Source organism: Chionomys nivalis, chromosome 6 (genome assembly GCF_950005125.1).
Source record: "Chionomys nivalis chromosome 6, mChiNiv1.1, whole genome shotgun sequence".
In the NCBI taxonomy this organism is placed as follows: Eukaryota; Metazoa; Chordata; class Mammalia; order Rodentia; family Cricetidae; genus Chionomys; species Chionomys nivalis.
The window spans coordinates 36,180,817-36,205,767 of NC_080091.1; the positions used below are offsets into that span (position 1 = coordinate 36,180,817).

At 48.1% G+C, this 24,951-nt stretch overlaps 1 protein-coding gene across 3 annotated transcripts in view; it reads left to right on the forward strand.

The window, feature by feature from the left end:
* LOC130875415 (kremen protein 1) overlaps positions 1-24,445 on the forward strand; it is a 249,546-nt gene extending 225,101 nt beyond the window's left edge. For 2 of the 3 annotated variants that reach the window (XM_057771145.1, XM_057771147.1), the window contains 6 exons: positions 1,401-1,525; positions 6,211-6,364; positions 14,195-14,527; positions 16,191-16,400; positions 17,513-17,597; positions 21,022-24,445. In XM_057771145.1, the coding sequence (XP_057627128.1) occupies positions 1,401-1,525; positions 6,211-6,364; positions 14,195-14,527; positions 16,191-16,400; positions 17,513-17,597; positions 21,022-21,190 (1,076 nt within the window). In that variant the 3' untranslated portion in view covers positions 21,191-24,445. The remainder of the gene's footprint in view (positions 1-1,400; positions 1,526-6,210; positions 6,365-14,194; positions 14,528-16,190; positions 16,401-17,512; positions 17,598-21,021) is intronic. The other variant, XM_057771146.1, reaches the window with a different exon arrangement.
* Positions 24,446-24,951: the final 506 nt, after the last annotated feature.

A 24,951-nucleotide genomic window follows, 5' to 3' on the forward strand; every position in this document is an offset into this window, starting at 1 on the left:
CTGTACTATGCTAACTTAGGGTCCTTTGGGGAGTTTGGGGTTGTTTGGTTGTGTCTCTGTGTGTGCCTGCATGTATGTATGTGACAGAAGAGGGTGTCTGGATTTCCTGGAACTGGAGTTACAGATTGCTTTGAACCACCATTTTGGATGCTGAGAATCCAAGCTAGGTCCTCTGGGTGAGGAGCCAGTGCTCTTAACCTTGGAACCACCTCTTCGGGCCCCTTTGGTTTTTTGCCTGTTTGTTTACTTTTGAAACAAAGTCTAAATGTATTGTGTAGCCCAGATTGCCCTCAAACGCCTGTGCTTACCACCTGTGCTCCTCCAGTAACCTTGGAACAGTTTAGATCTGATTGCTTCACTGTTCTTTTGCTGGGGAGGGAGCCGGAGGAGGAGGAGGCACATGCCACAGCACACATGTGAAAGCCAAAAAACAACTTTTGGGAGTTGTTTCTCTCTGCCATGTAGATTCCAGAAATCAAACTGAGGTCATCAAGAAAGTGCCTTTACCCATAAGACATCTTGTCAGCCCACTTCTCTGTTTTGTTTTGTTTTGTTTTGTTTTTACAGAGTCTAGGTCTTTTACTACTTTTGTACATTAAGTCGTGAATTCATAGGGAACAGCCCCGGAGCCCAGGCTCCTTCCCCTTAGTTCCCCCAAAGCATGCTCCTCTGGGTGGAGCAGGCTAATGCTTCAGTTGAGCACAGGTGCCCTTCTTCAGGCTTCCTTTTTTCTCGTCGTTTTTCTTCACCAGTTTCAGGAACCTGGCTCAGGTCTTGGTTCTTAACATGTCCAATGTGCACCCTACTTCTCTTGACAAGAACCTTGCCCCTCACCTGCTTGTTTACAGTGAAGCCCATGGCCTGCTGAGTGATGTAGACACTTCTAGTTTTGCCATAGAAACACATATGGTCATTCTTTTTTGAACACTATCCATTCCCTTGGTATCTACAATATCACCCTTCTTGTAGATTTGCGTGTATGTGACCAAAAGAATACCTCCATGTTTCCTACAAAGCCCAGAGAACATACAGCAGGCTCCTTCTATGTCTGTCATTTTGATGAATTTCTGGGAGATGGCTGCCATGAGCCAAAAGCAAAACCACCCTCTCTATCTTAAGAGATCCTCCCTAGTTCTCCTCAGTACCAAATTCTGCCAACATTGGCAAAGTAAAATAAACGTCTTCAAGTTGCTAAATGGGGACCTCATGCCACACTCGCAGATGGTTGGTGTTTGGCAGAGAACAGCACCAGAGGGTCCAGTTTAGAGCTTGTTGTCTTTTGCCTGTGTTGTCCCTCAGGGCTGTAAACACTGGGACAGCACACCTGGCACAGCCAGGATTTCCCTCTTAGCCTTACCCAGCCAGATGTTGTGAAATTCTTTTGTTTTGTTTGTCTCCAGTGCCTGGAAACCTTGGCTGCTACAAGGATCATGGAAACCCACCTCCTCTCACTGGCACCAGTAAAACGTCCAACAAGCTCACCATACAGACCTGCATCAGCTTTTGTCGGAGTCAGAGGTTCAAGGTACCAGCTCTGCCGTGCGTAACTACAGAAAAGATAAAGATAATTACAACAGCCCACCTGTCAGTCACATGGGAAGAGTGAGCTCAGGAGTCAGGAGCACAAGGCAGTACTCAGTTTAAAGATGGGGAGTGGGTAGTAGCCTTTGTTTGGCCTCTGACTGAGTTCTGATCTGTTATGAGCAGGGTTGTTAATGACTCCACAGAGAATCAAGTCAAGGCAATGGGTCCCTTCTTTGTCAAATTGCCTGTCTACCTCTTCTCCAGATGTTCTCTTTTCTTCATCTTCCTTGTCTGAAATTTATTTCCTAATCACTAAAGTTCAATACTATTGTTTTTCTGTTAAATTAGGCAGAAAAAGATCCTTCCCTCTCTTCTTTTCTTTCCCTCTTTCTTTAACCAGTTTAGTCTAAAAGCCATTAATTAATTAAACCCTGCCTGGGTTTTAAACTTATGTGGCAGATGACTAAGCAAGACAGTTGAACCATGACTGTATGGTTGGTTGCTGTGCAGAACTTGAGCATAGGAATGTATCAAGCAAGTGCATTCCAACTACTGGAGAAGGCTGTATAAATGGGAAGCTGGGGAAAGAGGAAATGAAGCCCAGAGGTAATGTTCCCTCTGAGATTGGAGAATATAAGTTCATGGCCTTGACAGTAGAGAGGTAGACAATGGTATAAGTGTGCAATGACTGTGTACATACACACGCATACACTTCATTAGACAATGATATAAGTGTGCAATGACTGTGCACACACATACTTCATTAGATAATAATATAAGTGTGCAATGACTTCACACACATACACACTTCATTAGATAATTATGTAAGTGTGCGATGACTGTGTATGCACACACACTCTTCATTAGATAATGGTATAAATGTGCAATGATTGTACGTACACACACATACACTTCATTAGATAATGATATAAGTGTGCAATGACTGTGTATGCACACACACATACACTTTATTAGGTAATGATATAAGTGTGCAATGACTGTGTATGCACACACACTTTATCAACGAGGAGCACAGCAAGCACTCAGCTCTCCACCAGAAAGCAGCTCTGGGAAATTGCCCATGTTGTGCTGGTTCTGAGAAAACACCTCGTGTAGAACAGAAACATTAATGCAGGTTTACCAAAAGGACAAAGATACCTTGACAGGGGTCCCACGACCTAAACCCAAACCTTAAACATGCTTTAAGCTTCAGATGATGGTATTAATACATGCATCTTATTGACTCAAAAGAGAGCACAGCTCTCCACATGAGAGATACACGGATGCAAACTAGTAAGTATAGAAGAAGTGATGTAATTATTGCCAGATTACAGTCACCTCGTAATGACTGATAGGAAGTGACCATCAAGGTCTGCTCACCTGATGTTCTTCTGCAGTATATTTCAGTAATCTTTTTGTTCAAAAAAAAAAGAATAGAAAAGAAGATATTACCAGTTTACATGAGAATAGAAACTTGAGAATAGCTGGGCCAGAGTGTCGCCTAGTTGCAGGGCACTTGCCTGGCGTGTGTAAAGCCCTGGATCCCATCAACACTGGGAGCAAAAATAAGGAGAGGTTAATAAATGAGATTTAAGAACTCATTCAGAAGCTATCTAAGACTGTAGAAAACTACATGATGATAAAGACTTTCCTGTTTACAGCTGAGACAACTCAAATATTATTAAAGTGGAAATTCCTCCCAGGTTACTCTATAAATTAAACGGAATCCAATTTAAAAAAATAGAGCTTTAAAAAAATGGCAAGCTACTCTGGAGACAACATTCAGTAGTAACGCTTGCCCAGGACAAGCAAGGCCAGGGCAGGGTTAATGCCTCAAAACAAAAATGGCCGATCCTGACGTACAAAGAGTGTTTAAGATCACGAGAGCGGTTTTGGTTAAGGGCAGTTTTGTGAGATTTGGTCACCTGAACTGTAGATTTCCATAAAGTCACCAAGAGTCATCATGAGCCAGTCAGAAACTGACCACAGACAAATCCCACCACCCAGCTGTTATTTTTTGTTTGGGTAAAGTTTTATTGAACAGAGCCATGCCTATTCATTTACAAATTGTCTCTAGCTGTTTTCATTGTGTGCCCATGAAGCCAGTAGAGAAAGAGACGAAGTAGCCCACAGAATAAAGAATATTTACTTCTGGCCTTTATAGAAACGCTTTTCTGAAATCTGCTGCAGATCAACGTAACCGTCTAGAAGCAGACCTACACAGATGCAAACAATTGATTTTTATGAACGTCTCAAAGCAGTTCAACAGTGAAGGATTGTCATCAAGTACTTCTGAAGAAACACTGTAGCTCTTTGTGAAGAAAAGGAAACCTTTAGTTTTGCATCATAGCTTAGACAAAGATGGACTTTAAACTGCGGGGAAAAGTTACTGTGAGAGGGCCATGAAAATAGTGCACACAGTAGACTTCACAGTTCAAAATGAGCCTGGAAATCGATGGTCAATTGATTGTTAGCAAAATTGCCAAGATCATTAGGTCAGGAAAGAATAGTCTTCAACAAATGGTACTGAAGCAGTGGGGTAGTCCCACGCAAAATAGTGTTGGGCCATGTGTGCTTGCTCCCCAGCGCTGCTACAGAGAGACTTAAGGAGGAAGGTCTGTTCAGCTGCGCCTGGAGGCGGCGTCAGGAGCGTGAGGCAGCTGTTACAGCACAGCAGTCAGAAAGCAGAGGGTGAGGTACTGGTGCTCAGTTCACTTTCTCCTTCTGCTAAATCTGGGGCCTCAGCTCAGGGAGGCTGCTGCCTACTGGCAGGGTCGAGCTTGATCTAAAACGTGTAAAAAATAAAGATCACAGTAGTAAAATGCCAGGCAACATGGTTTTAGAATAGGCAAAAGCTGACACACCAGTGGCAAATGAGCAAATAAACTTATATACATCGTTAGTCATTAAACTACAGCAAATTAAAATCACCATGAGACAGACAATCCTCAGAGTGGCTGAAGTCAAGTATACTTAGAGTAGCAGGTGCTGACAAGGGTCCAGAGCAGTGAGAGCTCACACAGAGCATTGTAATGTAGCTTGGCTCAGGTGTCCTGGGAAAGGTTGGTAGTTTCTTTAAAAAAGTTAAGCCCAATAATTCACCCCTAATTGTTACCCAGGACAAGAATCTGTACCCAAATGCTTACAGAAGTGTATTCGTCGGAGTGAAACCTGGAACTGGGTGACTGAGTGGTGCCGTTTCCACATGTTACAGAGCTGTGTAGGGGAACTACAGGAGTGAACTGGTAGCAGAGGCTCCAATGTAATGAGCTTCACAGGAATGTTGAGCTGGGTTGTTGTGCTTGTTTAGACTATTTTATGTTCTCAGAATGGCAAAATGAAACTAGCAGAAAAAGTTGGATAATAGGGTGCTGGAGAGATGGCCCAGTGGTTAAGAGCATTGCCTGCTCTTCCAAAGGTCCTGAGTTCAATTCCCAGCAACCACTTGGTGGCTCACAACCATCTGTAATTGGGTCTGGTGCCCTCTTCTGGCCTGCAGACATACACACAGACAAAATATTGTATACATAATAAAGAAATAGATATTAAAAAAAAAACTTGGATAATAGTTGCAGGGTCTGTGGGAGGATCTATAAAGCAAGACCAAAAGGCTACCGTGTGGCAGAGCTTGTTCCATATTGGAGGATTGGCTCCTGCAGGACTATGTGCTCAATTAGTGTATTAATATTAAAAAGAAAATTAAAATGTAAATGAGGCTTAAATGAGCTTTAGGGGCCTGAGAAATAACCCAGCAGTTACGAGTACTGCTCTTGCAGAGGACTGGAGTTTGGTTACCCCATCTGTTCAGCACCTCACAGTCGCCTCTAACTCAAGCATTGGGAGATCTTTCACCATCTTCTGGCTTCTGTGGGCACCTGCACTTGTGAATACAGAAACACACAGACACAGCATACACAGATGGACAGATGGATGGACACGCAGACTCATAAAAAAATCTTAAGGACTGGAAAGATAACTAAAGCTGCACACTGCAGTTCAGAACTATCTGTAACTCCAGTCTCAGGAGTCCAGTGTCCTCTCTCTGGCCTCTCCAGGCACTGCACACAGGCAGTGCACAGACAGACATACCGGGAACACACCATACATATAAAAGTAAAGGTTAATTTTTTTTGTTTCTGTTTTTTGTGTTTTTGGTTTTTCGAGACAGGGTTTCACTGTGTAATAGCCCTGGCTGTCCTGGAACTCACTTTGTAGACCAGGCTGGCCTTGAACTCACAGAGATCTGCCTGTCTCTACCTCCTGAGTGCTAGGATTAAAGGTGTGTACCACCACCGCCAGCTGAAAGATTAAAACATTTTTAATAAAATCTTGGTACATCTGTTTAAGTCAATAAAATGTTTAGCTGTTTCATGAGTGTTTCACGTTTAAGGAATGTTGTCCTCCTTAAAGATTTAGTTCCATGCAGTAGGAATGAGAACATTAGAAAGGAATCCTCTCAGACAGCGAACACAGTGGTGTGGAGCTTAGAATAGGCAGTAAAACTAAGGAGAGGTCACGGGAAAGGGTGGACTAGGAAACTGAGACTGATTGCTCACTCCCACCCCCGTAACATCCCCAACAGCGGGTGATCATTTACCCCAGACCCCCCAAGTTCGTCACATCTCGTAGTGCAAAAGACATTTAGTCCAGCTTAGAAGTCCTGACGGTCTTCTTCTCTTGTGGCAGTTTGCTGGCATGGAGTCGGGCTACGCATGCTTCTGCGGGAACAATCCTGACTACTGGAAGCACGGGGAGGCAGCCAGCACTGAGTGCAATAGTGTCTGCTTTGGGGACCACACGCAGCCCTGTGGTGGAGACGGCAGGATTATCCTCTTTGACAGTGAGTATGGTGCCAAAGGCATGACCGGGGCAGCAAGCCTACCCACTCCCTTTCCATTATTTATTCACTCCCCATCAGTACTCAAGAAGCACCTGTCATATGATGCCAACCATAACCCAGCTCTTGGGACTGACGCACAGAAAGGCTGACTGTGACCTCCTCCAGAAAGACAACAATGTCCGGCTGTAGTGGTGACTAGTGCTCTAAGGAGCTTGGTTATTTTGCAAGTGTCTTTGCTGGTCATAGACCACCATGGCCAGCAGAGTAACGATTCTTGGGGACAAGTTCAGCATGACTCAGTAGCTAATATTGGTTCAAACTTCATCTGACCCCAAGTAGTTTATTTTAGGCATATTTAAGCTGCACAGTTTGGTGAAAAATTTCCTGGTGATAATCCACTCAGTCCTATATACACAATAAAGCTTAAGATGTGACCATATCGAAACTCTTTTTAAATACATGTGACATCTTCCATAAAGATCGGTTCTATAGATTGATAAGCTCGTGATAAAGGTTTGGGGGAGGACCCACTGTGATCTCAGCCACACAGCAAGCACATAGGTCACCAAGCTATGAACCGCATTCCCTCCTAGCCTTCTGGGTGGATAACAGGTTAGTCATTCCTCGCTGTGTGCTTATCATTCCTGGTTCCCCTGGTGCTAATCTGTGCATGCAGACTCTGTGCTCCCCACAGACCATCTTGGGGCTACTTTGACAAGCAGAAAGACGAGGCTCTCAGGTTAGCCCATAGACTGCATTCCTGCATTCCCATAGAGCACCTGCTCTCGCGTGCTCTTGTAAAAACCTCCCCCTCTGTGTGTTTGTAAGCACTGGGGCTTTGGGCCTCACCGGTGTGTATCTGCGAAGATAACTTTGCAAATTCTTCAAGTCATTTTTCCAGCCCTGTCCGTGCATTTGCCTGAGCCTCCACCTCATTTGTGAGGCACCGGAAGAGGCAAAGCTGTGCCAAGTGAAGGGTGGATCCTGAGCCTTGACCCTCCCAGCACTGTCCTCTTATCCCTGTCCTAATCCACACACAAACACACACTCAGTGAGACCTCATGAGAGCTAGGTACCCGATGTTAACACTCTAGAAAGAAAGTCACAGAAGAGAGACTGACTGAGAATTCTTCAGCCCATCTGCGGGTCTTTGATGGCCTAGGGACCATGCTCTCTCCCAAGGCTCCAGAAACTGTGACTGACACACAGAAGAGAAGCAACTTATGGCGGGAAAGGATTTCTTCTGGCCCGTGGCATCAGAGGGTTTCAGGGCATTACAGCAGGAGGAGTGATGGAGTGGCTTTGGTGCGTGGAGGACTGAGTGGCGGAAACAGTTCATTCCATAACTTCCCAACCAGAGGAATAAGCAAAGACATTTCAGACTCAAGTGGGAACAGTCACCTCAGAATCCCCAAGTTCATAGCCATCTTAGTACAAAATGCACTTAATCCAACTTAGAAGTCTTCACAGTCTTTGTTTGAAACTGAGACTATTATTTTTTCATTTTGCTTATGGGTGCTTCTGCTATATGTTTGTCTGTGCACCACATGCATGCCTGATGTCCTCAGAGGCCAGATAGTCATGAAAAGCCATATAGGTGCTAGAAATTAAATTCAAGTCCACTAGAAGAACAGCCAGTGCTGAGCCATCTCTCTAGCCCTCAACCCTAAGTCAACAACCTCGACTCTGTTCAAATGTCTAAAGTCTCTTCCAAAACATAGGCAAACTTTGAACCCTGATCCTTATGACATGAAAAGGAGTCACACATTCCCAATATACTGTGGCAGGAGTCAGCATCCTCATTTCCAAACAGCAGGAGCAGGAAATCAATAAGAGTGGACCACAGAAAGTTCAAAGCCAGACATATTAAACCCTAGTGCTCCGTTGCTGCCATCCGGATATGTGTCATGGTGTTGACTCCAACAGGCTTGGGTACCCTGCCCACATGGCCCTGCCACTCGAAACACACATACATTCTTTCTTTTCTCAACAGACATTCCGTGCTCCTGGCATGTCCCAAAGTCATGACATTTATGCTTTACTCTCATAGCTTCATGCATAGTCTGTCAGGGACTTTCTTCAGTCTCCTGTGCAGGGCTGGGGCGATGGCTCAGCTGGGCATAGTGACACCTGCTTGTCATTACAGCGCTAGGAGACAGAGGTAGGTCAGTCCCAGGGTTCAGTGGCTAGCCAACCTAGCCTACTTGGCAAGCTCCTGTCTCAAGAAACAAGGGAGACAGCTTCTGAAGAACATCTGAGGTGTCCCCTGTCCCCCATGCACACCACCAATGAATGTCAGTGAAACCATCATGACTGTAGGTTTTGCCTTTGGCATGCCGGTGAAACCAGTGCCATGTTACAGTGCGAGCTCTGCTGACGGCCTGTGATGTGCCCAGGCCTGCTTGGGCTGTGGCTGCAGCTACCTGAGTGCTGGGCACATAAGCTCGGAAACCACTTCTCCAGCAGCCCTTCTCTAGTAGGGCACCTTGGCTGCCCCTCTCCTGTAAAACCTCCTAGATACACCCAGAGCCTTCGGTGGGTGACAGTTTGCCACTCCCTGGAATGCCATCAGAGAACTTTGTTGTCTCAGTCCAAAGTGGCATTCCTGTCTTTGACAACTGTGGCCCCTTCTTCCAATTTGCTTTGTCTGTGACTTTAAACATACTCATTTCTGACCAAACTGTTTAATTCTCATTTTTGGTCCGTGTCTTTTTCTCCGAAGTCTCATGATAAACCTAACTAAAAGACATCCATAATAACCATATTACAAGTAGAACGCTGTACTATCTTCAATTTTTTTTCTGCTGAGTTATTTTCCATTACTTTTTAATTTACCCTCACTTAGATTTTCAGGATACAGCAGGACATAGACAAAATCTATGCAAGAATGCACAGGACAGGCCGCAGTTCTGCTCACGAGAGCCCTTGTTGTGACCCGAAGCCTTGCAGGCCTCACACTCACTTCTATTGATATTCTGGCTCCTGTGTTCACGGGAATCTCTTAAGTAGATGGACACCACTCTGAGACTCCTCTAGCTTGCTTCTCCACCCTCTGCCCTCCTCCTGTGAACTGGTTCCCAGACAGTCACCAACGTTCCTAGTACCAGTTTCTTGTTAGTTACTTCTGTGTCATTTTAACCAAATATCTGACAGGAGCAGCTTCCAGGAGGAAGTGTTTAGTCTAGCTCATGGTTTCAGGGGGCTCTGTCTGTCATGGCAAGGAAGGATGTCAGAACAATTCAGTTCATGGTGGCCAGACCATGAGGCAGAAACTATTCACATGGTGATAGACCAGGGATCATAGAAGGTACCAGAGCCAGGTATTGGTGTACTATATAACCTTCAGCTGCTCACCCCTTCCCAGATAGCACTACCAGCTAGGGACGGGAAATCAAAACATGAGCCTGTAGGGGACATTGCAGATTCCGACCATCACCAACTTCTCTGGCGTCCATCGGCTTACAGCTGCTCACCTGCTCCTCTGTTTTCCCAGACATTGCCATCTTCCCACTTTGTGTATTTGTTCCTGTGGGTCTCATGAAGGCTGTGGCCACGGCACGTAAAACCCTCTCTAATCATTTTCACATCATCTTAACGTGATTAATGTATAAAGACCCTAGTAGCAGGAACTGAACTATCCTTTTGGGGGACACAGTTCACTCATTGTATAGTGTAACTGTCCAGCCCAGCCCAGTTTATAGCAGATCTCTTGCAGATTCTAACTTGGACATTGTACAGTTTACCTCAAAGCTTGCCTCAGCTATATATAGGAGTTTATCTCAAAAAACAAAAACAAAAAACAAACAAACAAACAAAACAAAGAAACCTGTTGCGGGAGCTCCTTCCGCTCCTCCAGCCAATAGCCGCTGAGATACCAGCCCATTGGGGTGTGGTCTCTCTCCTTTTAAAAAAGTGGCCACTTCCCTCTCCTCTCTTTCTTGCTTCCTGCTCCACTTCCGGCGACTAGACTCCCTTCCTGATTGCGCAGAGGGCTGTTGTCTGGGACGGTGATCTGTAAATTTTTTCCCCTTTAAATAAATAACCATTCTATTAATCATAATTCCAAACTGGTGTGGGATTGTTTGTGACTTACACCTTCGCCTTCAGAAACCCCCAAAATAAAGTGAGTTACCTCAGTTAGTAAGCACCAGAGCCAAGGTAAGCCCAAGTTTGCCAGCTTTAATTCTTTTTAGCAGCTAGGATTCCTTTTATTAACAATAACAAAATAAATAGATCATAATATAACTGATCCAGTTTTGTGCTTTAAAGTCTGTGGTCAGTGATGCCCAGTGTCATCAAGATTTTCTTTCTTGGTCCACGGAAGCTTGTTGGGGTCCTAAGCCCCAATATAAAAACTTCTTTTCCCTAACTGGACTGATACGGAGGCGCGGGAAATAATGAGACACAGTTCACACAGCAATATCGGAAGGGCATCTCGGGCTTCATTCATTCCTGAAGATCTACCCGCGTTTATTCTTCAAACCTTTTATTCCCCCCAGGTAAACCAAGGTAGAAACTCATTAATATTCTCTTTCTGGGGGACCCAGGAGTACCCGCAACTTAGTCACCACCAGGAATCCACACCTCTTCCCAGGCGATCTACATAATAACAAAGAGAAGGAGCTGTCCGTCCTGAGTCTTGTTAGGTGACTACAGGTGTCTGGCAGGATAGCAGCTGCCCTTGGATCTAAGCATGGCCAGAGAACCTGGCTGCAAATATCTCGTATGAAATATGGGTCTACAGAAGCTGTGCTTTCTGTGTGTGCTCACACAGAACAGGTTGCATTGTTAGAACTGCCAACCCCCTCTGCAGACATTAGATGTGTTGTTCTTTTGTTTCCTCTCTGTTTCATTTTGGATAATATGTTTTACTGATGTCTTTATTAATTCTCCTCAGCTGTGCTTTGTGTACAGGTAAATCCAAGGAATACTTCACCACCGATGCTGTTTGATTTCTTTTCTAGCATTTACATTTGACTCTGGGTTTTTTGTTTGTTTTTTGTGGGGTTTTGGTTTTGTTGTTGTTGTTGTTTTGGTTTAGTTTTGTGGTTTTTCAAGATAGGGCTTTTCTATGTAGCCTTAGCTGTCCTTGGCTGCCCTGGAATTCACTCTGTAGACCAAACTGACCTCAAACTCACAGAGATCTGCCTGCCTCTGTCTCCTAAGTGCTGGGATTAAAAGCATGCGTCTCCTCCACTGGCCTCATCTTGTTGGGGTTTTTTGTTGTTGTTGTTGTTGTTGTTGTTGTTTGTTTTTATTTTTAGGTTTTTTTTTTTTTGTGTGTGTGTGTGTGTGAGAGAGAGAGAGAGAGAGAGAGAGAGAGAGAGAGAGAGAGAGAGAGAGAGAGAGAACAAGTGCCAGTGGAGGCCAAGAGGGCTTCAGGTCCCTGGAGCTGGATTTACAGGCAGCTGAACCATCTGACATGGGTGCTAAGAGCTTAACTTGGGTCTTTTGCATGAGCAGTGTGCACTCAAAACTGCTGAGCCATCTCTCCAGTCCCAACATTTGATTCCTTTGGGTTTTTGAGACAAGGCTGATCTCAAATTTCATGTAGCCATGAAATTCCTAATCCTCCTGCTTCTGTCTTCTAAGTGCCAGAATTACAGTCTTGTAGTACATGCCTCGTTCACTCGACTCTTCCTGTTGTGTCCACACCCGTCCTGGGTGTGCGTCTTTCTTTTCACTATAAGCTGTGCTGTACTCCTGCAGCCTCCGTGGCTGACAGTTCCAACATCTGGGTCACTCATGCATTTTGTTCGTGGATTGCTTTTTATCTCGACAGTGAATCTTCCCCCATGTGTGTGCTGTGGTATTCTGTTTAATGCCACACACTGTGGGTGGAATGGTAGATGCTAAAGTAAATAGCATTTACACTTGGGCGGCCTGTTTAGTTTGGGAACTAGGCTGGGTCTGTCAGTAGCTGAGCTAGGTTTGGGTTGTTTGTCTGTCTTTCCCTTTGATGCAGGCACCCTCAGATCCCTGAAGTTGTGGTTACAGTAGAATAAAGTAGTGGTGGTTTAGTATTCTGTTCCACGCTCAGCTTTGAGCAGGGTCTTTTGTGTCCTGCCCTTGTAGGAGATGGCCATTGTCTGTTACTTGGTGCTCTTTGTGGAAAGGCATGGGGGTTGCTGCTTCCCGTGCCTATCTTCAGCTTAGGGCATGCCACTAGCCACAGGATCAAAGTGATTTCAGTGGCTCGCCAATCCCCCATCTCCCAGAATCAGTGGGTCTTTACCTTGATACTAAGAAAGTAGTCTACCCCTCCCCAGGCTCAAACATGTTTCACATTTGCCTCTCTCCGATGGCCCCGGGAGCAATGAACTAACTGCCCTCTCCCAGCAACTGGAGGCTTTTGCCTCCTTTAAGAGGAGGGCCCAGGAAGTAGGAGGTGTTCCAGGCTTGCCCCTTAGCAGCAACCTTTCACCTCCTACATGCCTGTGCCACCAAGTGGAACTCTGGCTGACTGCTTGACACTGGTCACTCCTGCCAGTGCTGGGAGGCCCATGCAGAAGAGCTCGCAAGTGAAGGCAAACACCACGGTATCTCAGGCTCCCGGTGCCCTCAGTGGAAAAGTCAGGCTGACGCAGCCCCTGGGAACCTCTTACAGTTCGAACTGCTGCTGGCTCACGTGCTCTGTGGTGGTCACCTCTCTCCTGTGTTCTGGCACAGATGAGCCCAATTCTGTGGCCCAATTTGTACTTATTAGTATTAAATTTCCTTGGTTGTCTTGAGACCTCGGCTTCTGATCTTGAGCTTTCTCATTCCTAGGATGAGAAAAAAGCTTGCTTTGTTTGTTTTCCCAGAGCTAGAGATCAACCCCAGGGACACACACGCTAGTCAGGGGCGCTACCACTAAGCTCTTGCCAGCGTTTGGTGTTTTGAGACAGGGTCTTGAACTGACCTCCTCCGCATTAGAACTACAGGCTCCACCACCAGGGCCAACAAAGCAGTGTATTTTCTTTACTTCTCTGTGTGCTAAATAGAGAAGAACTACCCTAGCGCCTGCTGGAGACGTAACTCAGTGGGAGAGTGCTTGCTGAGCCTGCCCATGGCCCTGGGTCCCATCCCAGCACTGAGAAATGAACTTTCTTTTAAATCCTATTCCTGCATTCCCTCCTGAAGTCTTTCATCTCCAAGGTCGTGGTGAGACAGAAAGTGGCTGTATCACCTTTCTAAAGACTTGTCAATCAAAAATAAGTCCAGAGAAAGCATAGCTGATACAGAGCCTCCTGAATCTGGCCTCACCCCCTCCTTCCCCTTGGGTGTTTCTGGGGATCCAACCATGGCCACACATGCTAGGCACTTGTTCCCCCTCATGCAAGCACTGCGCCTCTGAGGTCCTGCAGCCCTGAGGAGACGCAGGCCATTCCCTTGAGGACTTCAGTCTGCAAAGCCTCTCCTCTGCCAGGAGGTCCCCGTGTCATGCACTTTATCTCTCGTGTCCTCTCACTGTCACAGGATACAGGAGCAGGTGCTGGCCCTAAACTGGAAACACAAGTGAGAAGCCTGGGAATGAGGTGCAGCCCCTAGGATCACATGGCTCTGCTGGTCCTGACTCCAGACTGCCTGACTCCAGCCAAACCCCAGCGTAGGCTGCTCTTCTGAGCACTAAGTGTACAGTCTCCTGGGGAAAACCAAATAGTCTACACAGGCATTCGTTCAGGGTGGAAGTGATTCCTTTTGTGATTTGATCCTAAAACCCAAGATGGTCTGGTTTTGTAGCTGAAAACAATGTCCCTAATAGGATCACATTTCTTAGGAGTTTGTTTGTGCCCGAATTAGAGAGGAGCCCAAGGCTGAGACTCAGGCCCACTGTCTTCTCTTCTGCAGCTCTCGTGGGCGCCTGCGGTGGGAACTACTCAGCCATGGCAGCCGTGGTCTACTCTCCTGACTTCCCAGACACCTACGCCACTGGGAGGGTCTGCTACTGGACTATCCGGGTCCCGGGAGCCTCTCACATCCATTTCAACTTCACCTTATTTGATATCAGGGATTCCGCAGACATGGTGGAGCTACTGGATGGCTACACCCACCGTGTCCTGGTCCGCTTCAATGGAAGGAACCACCCACCTTTGTCCTTTAATGTCTCTCTGGATTTTGTCATTTTGTATTTCTTCTCTGATCACATCAATCAGGCCCAGGGATTTGCTGTCTTATACCAAGGTAAGACATCCTTGTCTCTGGGAGCATAGGTGCCTTGGCCTTCTCTTTCTTACCAGGGTTTTCAAGCCTAAAGTGGTTCTTTTGGGGCAGACATGGACCTACTGACTCAGCTGCAGATGATCTCAACACTGATTCATCCCCATTTTCCAGTGCCCAACTCCCCACCTTCCAGTGCCCAACTCCCCACCTTCCAGTGCACAACTCCCCACCTTCCAGTGCACAACTCCCCACCTTCCAGTGCACAACGCCCCACCTTCCAGTGCACAACACCCCATCTTCCAGTGCACAATTGATTTATATTTCAATTTCACTATTTTAATATTTTTGTTTATTTTAGATTTTATTTATATCTTTGTGAGTGTATGCCACGGGTATGTGGGTTGCTTTGGGGACCAGAAGAGGGCACCAGATCACCGGGATCTAAAAGGTATAGTCAGGCAGTTGTGAACTGCCTTACATGGGTGCTGGGAACCAAACTCAGGCCCTCTGAAAGAGCAGGCCATTGAGCCCTCTCTTCAGCCTGATTTAGTAGTATTAGTGGCAGTTTTATAGACAAGCGAATGGATAGATAGAGGAGGTGGATGGCAGGTGAACGGCTCCTAAATGGTCAGTTTGTCCATTCTGCTTCTTCTAAACATCCCAGGCAGTCCCACAGACTTACTTGCCATCTTTTCTCAGAGATGTACATCTTCCCCTCTGATAAGAACACATGTGCAGACATGAGCCTTTGCTAGCCCCTGAGAAGCACAGATAGTGAACTGCACAACTCAAAAGAAGTTAGGGTAGTGGGCTATAGTAAGTGGTGCAGACTGATGGAGGGGGTGGGATTGGGTCGGTCACAGAAAGGAGGTACTTCAGAGCACAAAGGTGGGGTTCTGTGTCTGAGAGACCAGCTCATGACTAGAATCAGTGGTCTCTTCTTTCCGCCCCTGCCATAGCCTGACAGGTTCTACTTTGTTATCAGTGAGACCAGAAGAGGAAACCGCATGTATACTTGAATCAGAACAGGCCTCATCCAGCACTTCTGGCACATACCTGTAACGCCAGCTCTTGGGTGGTAGAGGCAGGAAAATTAAAAGTTTGGGGCATCCTCAACTACATAGCTAGAGGCTAGCCTGGGCTATATGAGACCCACATGCATGTGCATCCACATACTTGCACCCCACACATGTATCCCACATGCATGTGTACCCACACACATGCACCGTACATGCATGTGTGTCTGCAACACATGTACCCCACATGCGTGTCCACCCACACACATGCACCCTACATGTATGTACACCCAGACACGTGCACCTCACATACATTTATACCCACACACATGCACCCACGTGCATATACCCATACACATGCACCTCACATGCATGTCCACCCACACACATGCACCCACATGCATATACCCACACACATGCACCCCACATGCATGTCCACCCACACACATGCACCCTACATGCATGTACACCCAGACACGTGCACCTCACATGCATTTATACCCACACACATGCATACACCCACACCCATGCATACACCCACACCCATGCAAAACATTCTCTCACATACAGAGAAAGAAAAATAGAAACGGCCTCACCCCAACCAGAGCAGTGTTCTCCTTCTTGCTGTCTTCCTTGGCTTTCTCTGGTTAATCCTTTTGATCTTCTAGCCACCAAGGAAGAACCACCACAGGAGAGGCCTCCAGTCAACCAGACACTGACAGAGGTGATCACCGAACAAGCTAACCTCAGCGTCAGTGCTGCCCACTCTTCTAAAGTCCTCTATGTCATCACCACCAGCCCCAGCCACCCACCGCAGACTGTCCCAGGTAGCCATTCCTGGGCACCATCAGTTGGGGCCAGCAGCCACAGAGTGGAAGGTAGTTCCCTCAACCCTTACAGAAACAAAGGCGCTTGTGGGCGCTTCTCCTTCAGACACAGATTGGGATATTGGCTCTGCAACCTCTAGTCTGCATGACTTTTGAGAGAAAGTTCTCCTCAACTTAGGTCCCTTCCAAAGATGGACTCTGTGTGCCTTTGGCCCCTGAGATTAACAGCTATGCTGGTTTCTTTATCATTATAAGAAAAGACACCATTCTGGGAGCGTCTTTCTAGAGCCACAGGGTAGAGCTTATTCAGAAGGTACATAAAGAAAGGCTAGAGGTTGGCTTAGCCATAGAACATGCACCAAATGGAGAGAAACAATAAGACCAAAAGACACAGAATTCCTTCAGTGATACAATGCACTGTTCTAAACACTGGACCATACACTAAACTAGACAAACCCCTGCCCTTCTTTGTCTAGAAACATGAGGCTAGTCTCTAAGCTTCGGGCAGCACAGGCCAGACATTCCTCCCTTCTGCAGAGTGAAGTGCACACAGAATGCTAGGACAATACTGTGCATCTTTCCTTTGGTTGCCAGTGGGAGGAAGAAAACCAGACACACTGTCAAAGGTCAGGAGCACTAAGAGCTGTGAAGAGAAGCCATGCAGGAGAGACATGGGCCGTGATCTCCTTCCCTCCTTTTCTGTCGAGGGCATAGTCTCTGAATGAGCTGGGGCCATCTATCATTTGGTCATGAGGTCTTCACACTCTTCCTCTCCTCTGTGGAGCTCATCATAGAAGGTCAGGAAGGGAGGCCTCTCCAGCCCCCACACCATTTGACTGGATTCCAGGATTTCATAGGTCACACTTCTCGTTGCTCAGACAGAGAACTGGGACCAAAGACTTCTAGGTAACTGATTGATGAGTTCTGGTGGCAGACAGATTCACCACACCCCCTTTGACTCCAAGTCCAGTGTTTGGAATTTACAGAGGAAGTTTCAGAACAAGGCAAAGCCATAAGAAAGTTCCATGCTCAACCCAGCTCCGGTTACTCCCACTGCCAGGTTTGCTGGCTGCTCCCACCTGCAGAGTGGACAGAGCCCCCAGCACTGCCAGTCTCCTTTGGAAAATAAAGACAAATCTGGTGAGCTCTCTTTGCACTTGCAGGATGGACCGTGTATGGCCTGGCAACCCTCCTCATCCTCACAGTCACTGCCGTCGTTGCCAAGATCCTTCTGCATGTCACATTTAAGTGAGTACAGAGAGGGTGGGAGGCCCGGCAGCCCTCGCCCCTGTCATTCTTTCTTTGGGTTGTGAACTGAGCATGGCTCCAGAGGCTGAGTCCCAGAAGCACAAGGCGGAGACCGTTCCTCCTCCTCTCAAAAGAAACAGACAACAGGACAGATCACACTGAGGTGGAGGGATTCTTTGTTCAGTAGATTCAGTTCCAGGAAGGGTTGAGACCGTCCTGGCAGAGGAAACAGCAGTTCTGCTTGGGTGTTTGTGCTGTTCCCTTAAAGAGGTTTGCATTTAAGTCAAGCTTCCTAGACAGTACTGTGCATTTTCCTTAGTGCCTCTAGAAACTAAGGAAGTCTTACAAAGAGAATTTCAACGTTTCAGTTAGTGCTTAATAATCTACACTAATTTATTCTTTGACAATCACATACATATATAGAATTCACTCTGTTCACACCCACCCCACACCTCTCCTCTCCCCTCCTCCCATCACCCCTACCAGGCTCCCATCCCACTGGGCTCAGGCAGGGCTGCCCCCGTGGACGTGGGTGTGGAGCCGTGCACTGGAGCATGAGCAGCTCGATGACGTCCTCACCTCCACACCCCTCACTGCCATTCGCCCGTGAGCCACTCCCTAACCTGTGACTAAACGTTTAGTTCAGTCTTACACAGACCCTGTGTGTGCAGCCATGGCTGCCACAACTCCCTGAGTGCCAAAGCCATGTCATAGCCACAGGACAGCACTTCCTATCACCTGTCTCACGTTATTTCCATGGTGTTCCCTGACCTTAATGGTATCCATTTTAAGGCTCAACAATCTCTTGTTCTCCGCATTTGACCAGCCATGGCCTCTGCATTTATTGCTGTTTGCTGTGGAAAATGTCTTAGATCCAGGCCGAGAGCAGCACTGATGCCCTGTGCTGTTTGTGCTGGTGACTGGGGCTCTGCTGGCCTGTGTATGCCCTACTCTGTCTTATCCCCAGGTGGCCAGTAAATACATCTATCACCCTAAACATTGTTTTTGAACATTTATTTAAGCCAGATACCTGTAATCATAGCTACTTAGAAAGCTGAAGCAGCATTATGACTGGGGCCAATGTGAGCAACTCATCGAGACCCTATTTCTGCTAGGTACAGTAGCTCATGCCTGTGATCTCAGTACTCACTGGGCAGAGACAGCAATATTGCTACAAGTGTGAGGCCATCTTTTTCTACATAATAAATATCAGGCCAGCCTGGACTACAAAGGGACACTGTCTCAAATAAACAAGAAGCAAAACCTGTCTTCATTTTTTTAACTAAAGGATAAAGGCTTTATCACTTAGTCCAGTAAAACTGAAGAAAGAAAGTTGTTCCCTGTGTGCTCTGCCTTCCAGGAGAGTGCTGTTTGTGTGCTCCGAGTCTTTACTTTCCATAGACTCCAGTCATCCCACTAAAAGGCCTTACTAAAAGGCCTTACTGAACTCCAAGTTCTAGTAAGAGCCGCCCTTCCTGGCCTCCTTTGCCCTCTGCTGCAAACATTTATACATGGAAGCCAGCTGTGGCCACACTAGTGACCTGACCCATCTCCTCTCTGGACTTCTGTAGCAGAGATAATGTCCTTACTGTTGTCAGCTGAGCTCACCGTTCACACAGACACACACACACATACACACACACACACACACACACACACACACGCGCGCAGAGAGAAAGAGGGAAATGTCTTGATATCTGTTGAGATTTATTTTAAACATAATGTGGGTGTCAAATCTTGAGTCTTCTCAATGCCCTTGTGTAAAATGATGTAGGACTGAACACAACTAATGTCTCCCCACAGTGTAGACTCCAGTGCACCCCTGCACTGCTCTCCCCACACAGTGTAGACTCCAGTGCACCCCTGCACTGCTCTCCTCACACACTGTAGACTCCAGTGCACCCCTGCACTGTTCTCCTCACACAGTGTAGACTCCACTGCACCCCTGCACTGTTCTTCCCACACAGTGTAGACTCCAGTGCACCTCTGCACTGCTCTCCTCACACACTGTAGACTCCACTGCACCCCTGCACTGCTCTCCTCACACACTGTAGACTCCACTGCACCTCTGCACTGCTCTCCTCACACACTGTAGACTCCACTGCACCTCTGCACTGCTCTCCTCACACACTGTAGACTCCAGTGCACCCCTGCACTGCTCTTCCCACACAGTGTAGACTCCAGTGCACCTCTGCACTGCTCTCCTCACACACTGTAGACTCCAGTGCACCTCTGCACTGTTCTCCTCACACACTGTAGACTCCACTGCACCTCTGCACTGACCTCCCCACAGTGTAGACTCCACTGCACCTCTGCACTGCTCTCCCCACAGTGTAGACTCCAGTGCACCTCTACACTGCTCTCCCCACACAGTGTAGACTCCAGTGCACCCCTGCACTGCTCTCCTCACACACTGTAGACTCCACTGCACCCCTGCACTGCTCTTCCCACACAGTGTAGACTCCACTGCACCTCTACACTGCTCTCTTCACACAGTGTAGACTCCAGTGCACCCCTGCACTGCTCTTCCCACACAGTGTAGACTCCAGTGCACCTCTGCACTGCTCACAATATCTAGCAGTGCCACTGCAATGTTGTTGTTAGTGAATAAGAAAAGGAATAAATACTAGATGTGTCAGCACAGACTGATCTCATTGATGTAGAACCTTCAAAGGACCTACTAAGTGTGTTAAATGTTATAATCTGCATTCTAGAAAATCCTGTCTGTGTGTCCCTGCACCAGCTCCAGTGTCCAGTGTCTCATAGCAGGGCTGAAGCCCTAAAGCACACATCTCACTCCTCCTAACCCTGGAACCTTCCACAGTTTCCCTGCTTGTCAGGAGGTGAAGAGAAGGGCGGGCTAGGAATAGGGCTGTAAAGTGGGGGCTCTCTGCTTCACACTGAGAATGTCCCCTTACCTGATTAAGATAGGCAGGCTTCTAGGTAAGTGGCCTTTGTAGATAGTATTGTTTTATGGGGTGGGGAGAGAAGAAGACAAAGAGAAGAAGAATATTTGAAAATTAATTCATAATCTCTCCAACAGCCTTTTCCAGCTTTGAATTATTTTGACAAAAAGTCCCTCATTACCACGAGGAGAGCGCCCTGCGGCCTGTCTCGATGCCCATGCCCACAGGCCAGATTTCATTCTTCACTCTTTGTTTTTCCAGACAGGGTTTCTCTGTGTAGCCCTGGCTGTCCTGGAACTCTGTAGACCAGGCTGGCCTCACACTCACAGAGATCTGCCTCCTGTTTCTTCCTGAGCTGGGATTAAAGGCGTGTGCTGCCTTTCCCAGCCCTGATCCTTGACTCTTCAAGGCAGCCAGCGTCCTTCCCAAGGCTGGGCCTCACAGGTCCAGGTGCCTCGTGAGGTGATGATCTGAGTGCTTTGTTCAGATCTGCTTGAAAAATTAACTTCATTTGGCAGGTCTCATCGTGTTCCTGCTTCGGGAGACCTTAGGGACTGTCGTCAATCAGGGGCTTCTGGGGAGATCTGGACCATTTTCTATGAACCTTCCACTACAATCTCCATCTTTAAGAAGAAGCTCAAGGGCCAGAGCCAACAAGATGACCGGAACCCCCTCGTGAGTGACTGAAGCCACACCGCACCGAGACAGGAGGCTGCTCCTGAGCTGAAGGTTGCTGGGGTCCTGCTGCAGGGGCGCTGTGGCTGGATTCCTCCATCACATGCACTTAGGCTGGACACTCTGAGCTCGGCCCCTGGCCTGCAGCTCTGCCAAGACTGGGGCTGAGTTGACAGGACACAGCTGGACCTGATTCTAGACGACTGTTGGGTGGTGGGTAGTTTAATGTGTGATGCGTTTTTATTTTCTATTTTGACCGTGTATGGATCAGTTTCCCCTGATCTTTACAGTTTGGAACAGAGCCAGACTGAAGAAATTCTCGGGTTTTCTTGAAGGCTGGCCTGGTTCCCTGCCAAATGTGGTCTTCCAGCTGTTAGCACCTCAGAGTGCACAGAGGCCCAGTGCCCTGTTCCAGGCCTGCAGTGTTCTCTCTGATGCCGACTAAGATGTGCCTCATCTAGTCTGAGGGGACTGAGAACAGGGTCACACTAGATGTCTTCTTTCTAGAGGGTATTTAACAATACTTACTGGCCTGCAGGGCTAACCTGGGGATTGAGCACAAAATAATCCACCTGTTTGTCCATGGGTGACACGGTAAACTGCTTGTGTACTAGACGTACCTAGCCTGGCCCCCGAGCAGTTCACAGGTCTGTGGAATCTGAACTCAGCCTGTCCCTCTGTCCTCTCAGCTAACTTCGAGTTCAGAACCAGGAGTTTAAAGGGCTGTAGCATAGTTGTAGGGGCTGTAGCTCAGAGGTGGAGAGCTTGCCTTGCATACATGAGGCCCTAAGGTCAATGCCAATACTGCCCAAAAAAGAAAAAAAAAACAAACTGTAGCATAGCCTGTGGGCAGCATCCTGTGACGAGACAGAGACCTGTGGATCCTACATGAGGTGTCTGCCATTTTAAAAGAAGACCACAACTACCAAGAGCTATGTCCTTTGTCCCTTATCAGGGGGACAGAGTAGTTAGGGTAAGGGCTCTTGTCTTGCCCCGTCACTCTGTCCCTTAGACAGGGAGGCAGACTACAGAAGCTGGCAAAAGGAAAGGCAGGGCCTGGGAACTGGAGATCTTTCCAGGAGAGGCTGAAAGATTTAGAGCCCCAGTTACAGTGGGCGCCAGTTGAGAGAGGAAGGGCCACTCCTGATGGAGAAGCCCTGTCTGGAAGTGACCTTGGTCAGCGTAGCTGAGAGGAACAACCTGTGCCCTGAAGGGGACCCTGGTCGCTCTCTTGTCAGCACTTGAGCTTTGGAGCTATGGGCCTCTGGTCTCCTGGAGCACTACTTAACCTCTCCTGTGTCTCTAAGCCGCTGCCATTGAGGCCTCTTGTAGGGTTGGCCAGCCCGTCAGTAACTGGCTGCTCCCAGGACAGAGGACTATATGGGACCATGGGGGAGCATCCTCAGGGAGAGGCAGTGGCCAGAGCTGATGGGTAGACAGGCAACTGGAAGAGGAAACTGTGTCTCTACAGTGGGCCAGGGGTGCTGTCCAGCTCCCATGGGAGGCCTGCAGGGTACAGAGCTGCTGGGGGTCATCTGGAAAAGCGACAGGTGCCTCAGTCTGAAGACAGGCTCACCACGCACAAGGACCTCTGGAAATAGACTGACAGGAGCAGGTTCCAGGCCAGGCTGTTTATAACGTGTGTGGGAGCCTCAGAAAGCAAGTGTTGAGTCACAGAGCACCATGTGGACTCTCCAGGGAAGGCTCAGCTAGCCAGGACATTTGTCTAGCTTTGCTCACTGGCACCACCGCTCACCTGCTTCTCCACATCGCAGACTCAGGAAGGAGGAAGCTGCCCCGGTGGTGGCAGCTACAGCTCAGCTGCCCTTCATTGCTGTCCTCAGGAAGGGCAGTGGACGTGCCCACACTCCTCTTGCAGCTGGCCCGGGCACAACCCAGCACCCCAGTATGCACTTCCTTTTGGGGACCAGCCCCAGGAAACACAAGTCCACCTTACGATAGCATGGGGCAGTGGGAAGCTGTAAATCGCCAGGCCAGGCCCCCAGCAATGACAGCACACTGTGAGCCTGTCAGCGGCTTGTGTACCAGTTGGGGTACACACGGAGAGGTGGACAGCCCGAGGCTGAGCGTGCTGGGGGAGGGGTGTTTGAGTCGAGGTGGGTGGACATTGCCTGAGGAGAAGAGATGCACAAAAGACTGCAGAGACCCTCAGAGACCTTAGGTGCAGGCACAGGTAGACACCACGGGTCCTACTGCTTGAAAAGTAAAGACAGAGTAGGGAGAAGCCTGTGTCTTCCCCACGTCAGACAGGATGGGACTGCGGCTGCCTGGGGTGGGCAACGTGACCAGACCTCTGACTTCCCGAACTGTGAGCCCCTGCTGCAGATTCCTCAGCCAAAAGCTCTCAAAGATCAAAGCTCTGGCAGGTACCGCTGTCCTGACCCTGAGCCAGCCCATGGGATGTGCCTGGGCCAGGTGCCAGCCCACGTCCCAATGTCAGCCCAGGCAGGACCCCACCTGACCCTCCTCAGCCACTGGCCTGATACCAGCAGGGCTTGCCCAGCTGCTGCCAGCGTGGGAACAGTCCCCAATTAACCTTCAAGAGCACTTAGAAGCAGATGGCCTCCCAACTCTGCCGGCCTATCTGCAGGGCCCACATTGGGCCTCCTAGGCCAGCTCCTCACTCCACAGCCCTCCGTGGTTCTCTCTGGGGCTCCTCTGGGGGTTGGAATCTCCTGTCTGGAGTTTGATGTCCACTTTGGGTGCTGCCTTGGGTACCTCTGTCCTCACCCTCCCCCCAGGCCGCTCTCAGCCTAGCTGCTTTGGTATGAGGTGGGGGACTTGTCAGACCACCAGCCACCCGCGTCGGCCAGCAGAGCCATGTTGGAACTGAGCGCACTGGCTGAGGCTGAGTGGGCAGAGGGACAGCAGGAGGTGATTCTCCCCTCAGAGGGAAGTATACAAGGAATCCTTTCTTGCCAACACAGGGAGCTGCCATCTCTGCCACCCTCATGGCACCAAGACCTTCCCCTTTCCAACCTCTCCCTCCAGCAGGGATCTGACTTTGGACAACAAGGCTTTATTTGTAAATATGCTCTTAATATACAACGTTGAGAACAGAACAGAAACATCGTGTATTTTAAAGTATAAAATGAAGTGTGACACACTGTATACAATTTAATATATATTTTTAGGATTTTGTTATTTAAGAAAATGGAATGTGATGGTACTTAACTTTTACAAAAGAGAGAAAAATGTTATTTTTACTGTTTGAAGAAAATAAATATTCTCATTGTTGTAGAAACAGTGGTGGGCCCTAGGCTGTCATTTGTACAGGGCATCCCAGGAGCCGGGCCACAGCAAAGAGTGGCACTCCGCCCTCCCAGGCACCAGGTCAGGCCCTGGCCCACTCTCCTGGTGGTTTCTGGGTTTCATGGTCTTGTCGTTGGTTGGCCATAGCCGTGGGACAGCTGGTGAGCTCCAAAAACCGGGACTCCAGATCAGCTCCACCTGCTATCTGGTAGCCTCAACCTGCTCACTGTGTACCCACCTCCTCTTCTCCACCGGAAAGCAGCCGTTACCCAGACGACAGATGCCCCATGGAGAGACTGTAACTATTCCAGCAAGAACTGGGCGGCCTCCCCGAATAACCTGTGCTTCTCTCTAGCCCCCATTTCTCTCTGTTGTTGGTTTGGGTGAGATAAGGTCTTTTTCCGCTGTGCCTCCCATGTCAGTCTCCCCAGTAAACTGGACTACCATGCCCTTATCAACCCTTTCCTTAAGAAAGCAACCCTTTGTCATGGTCCATCTTC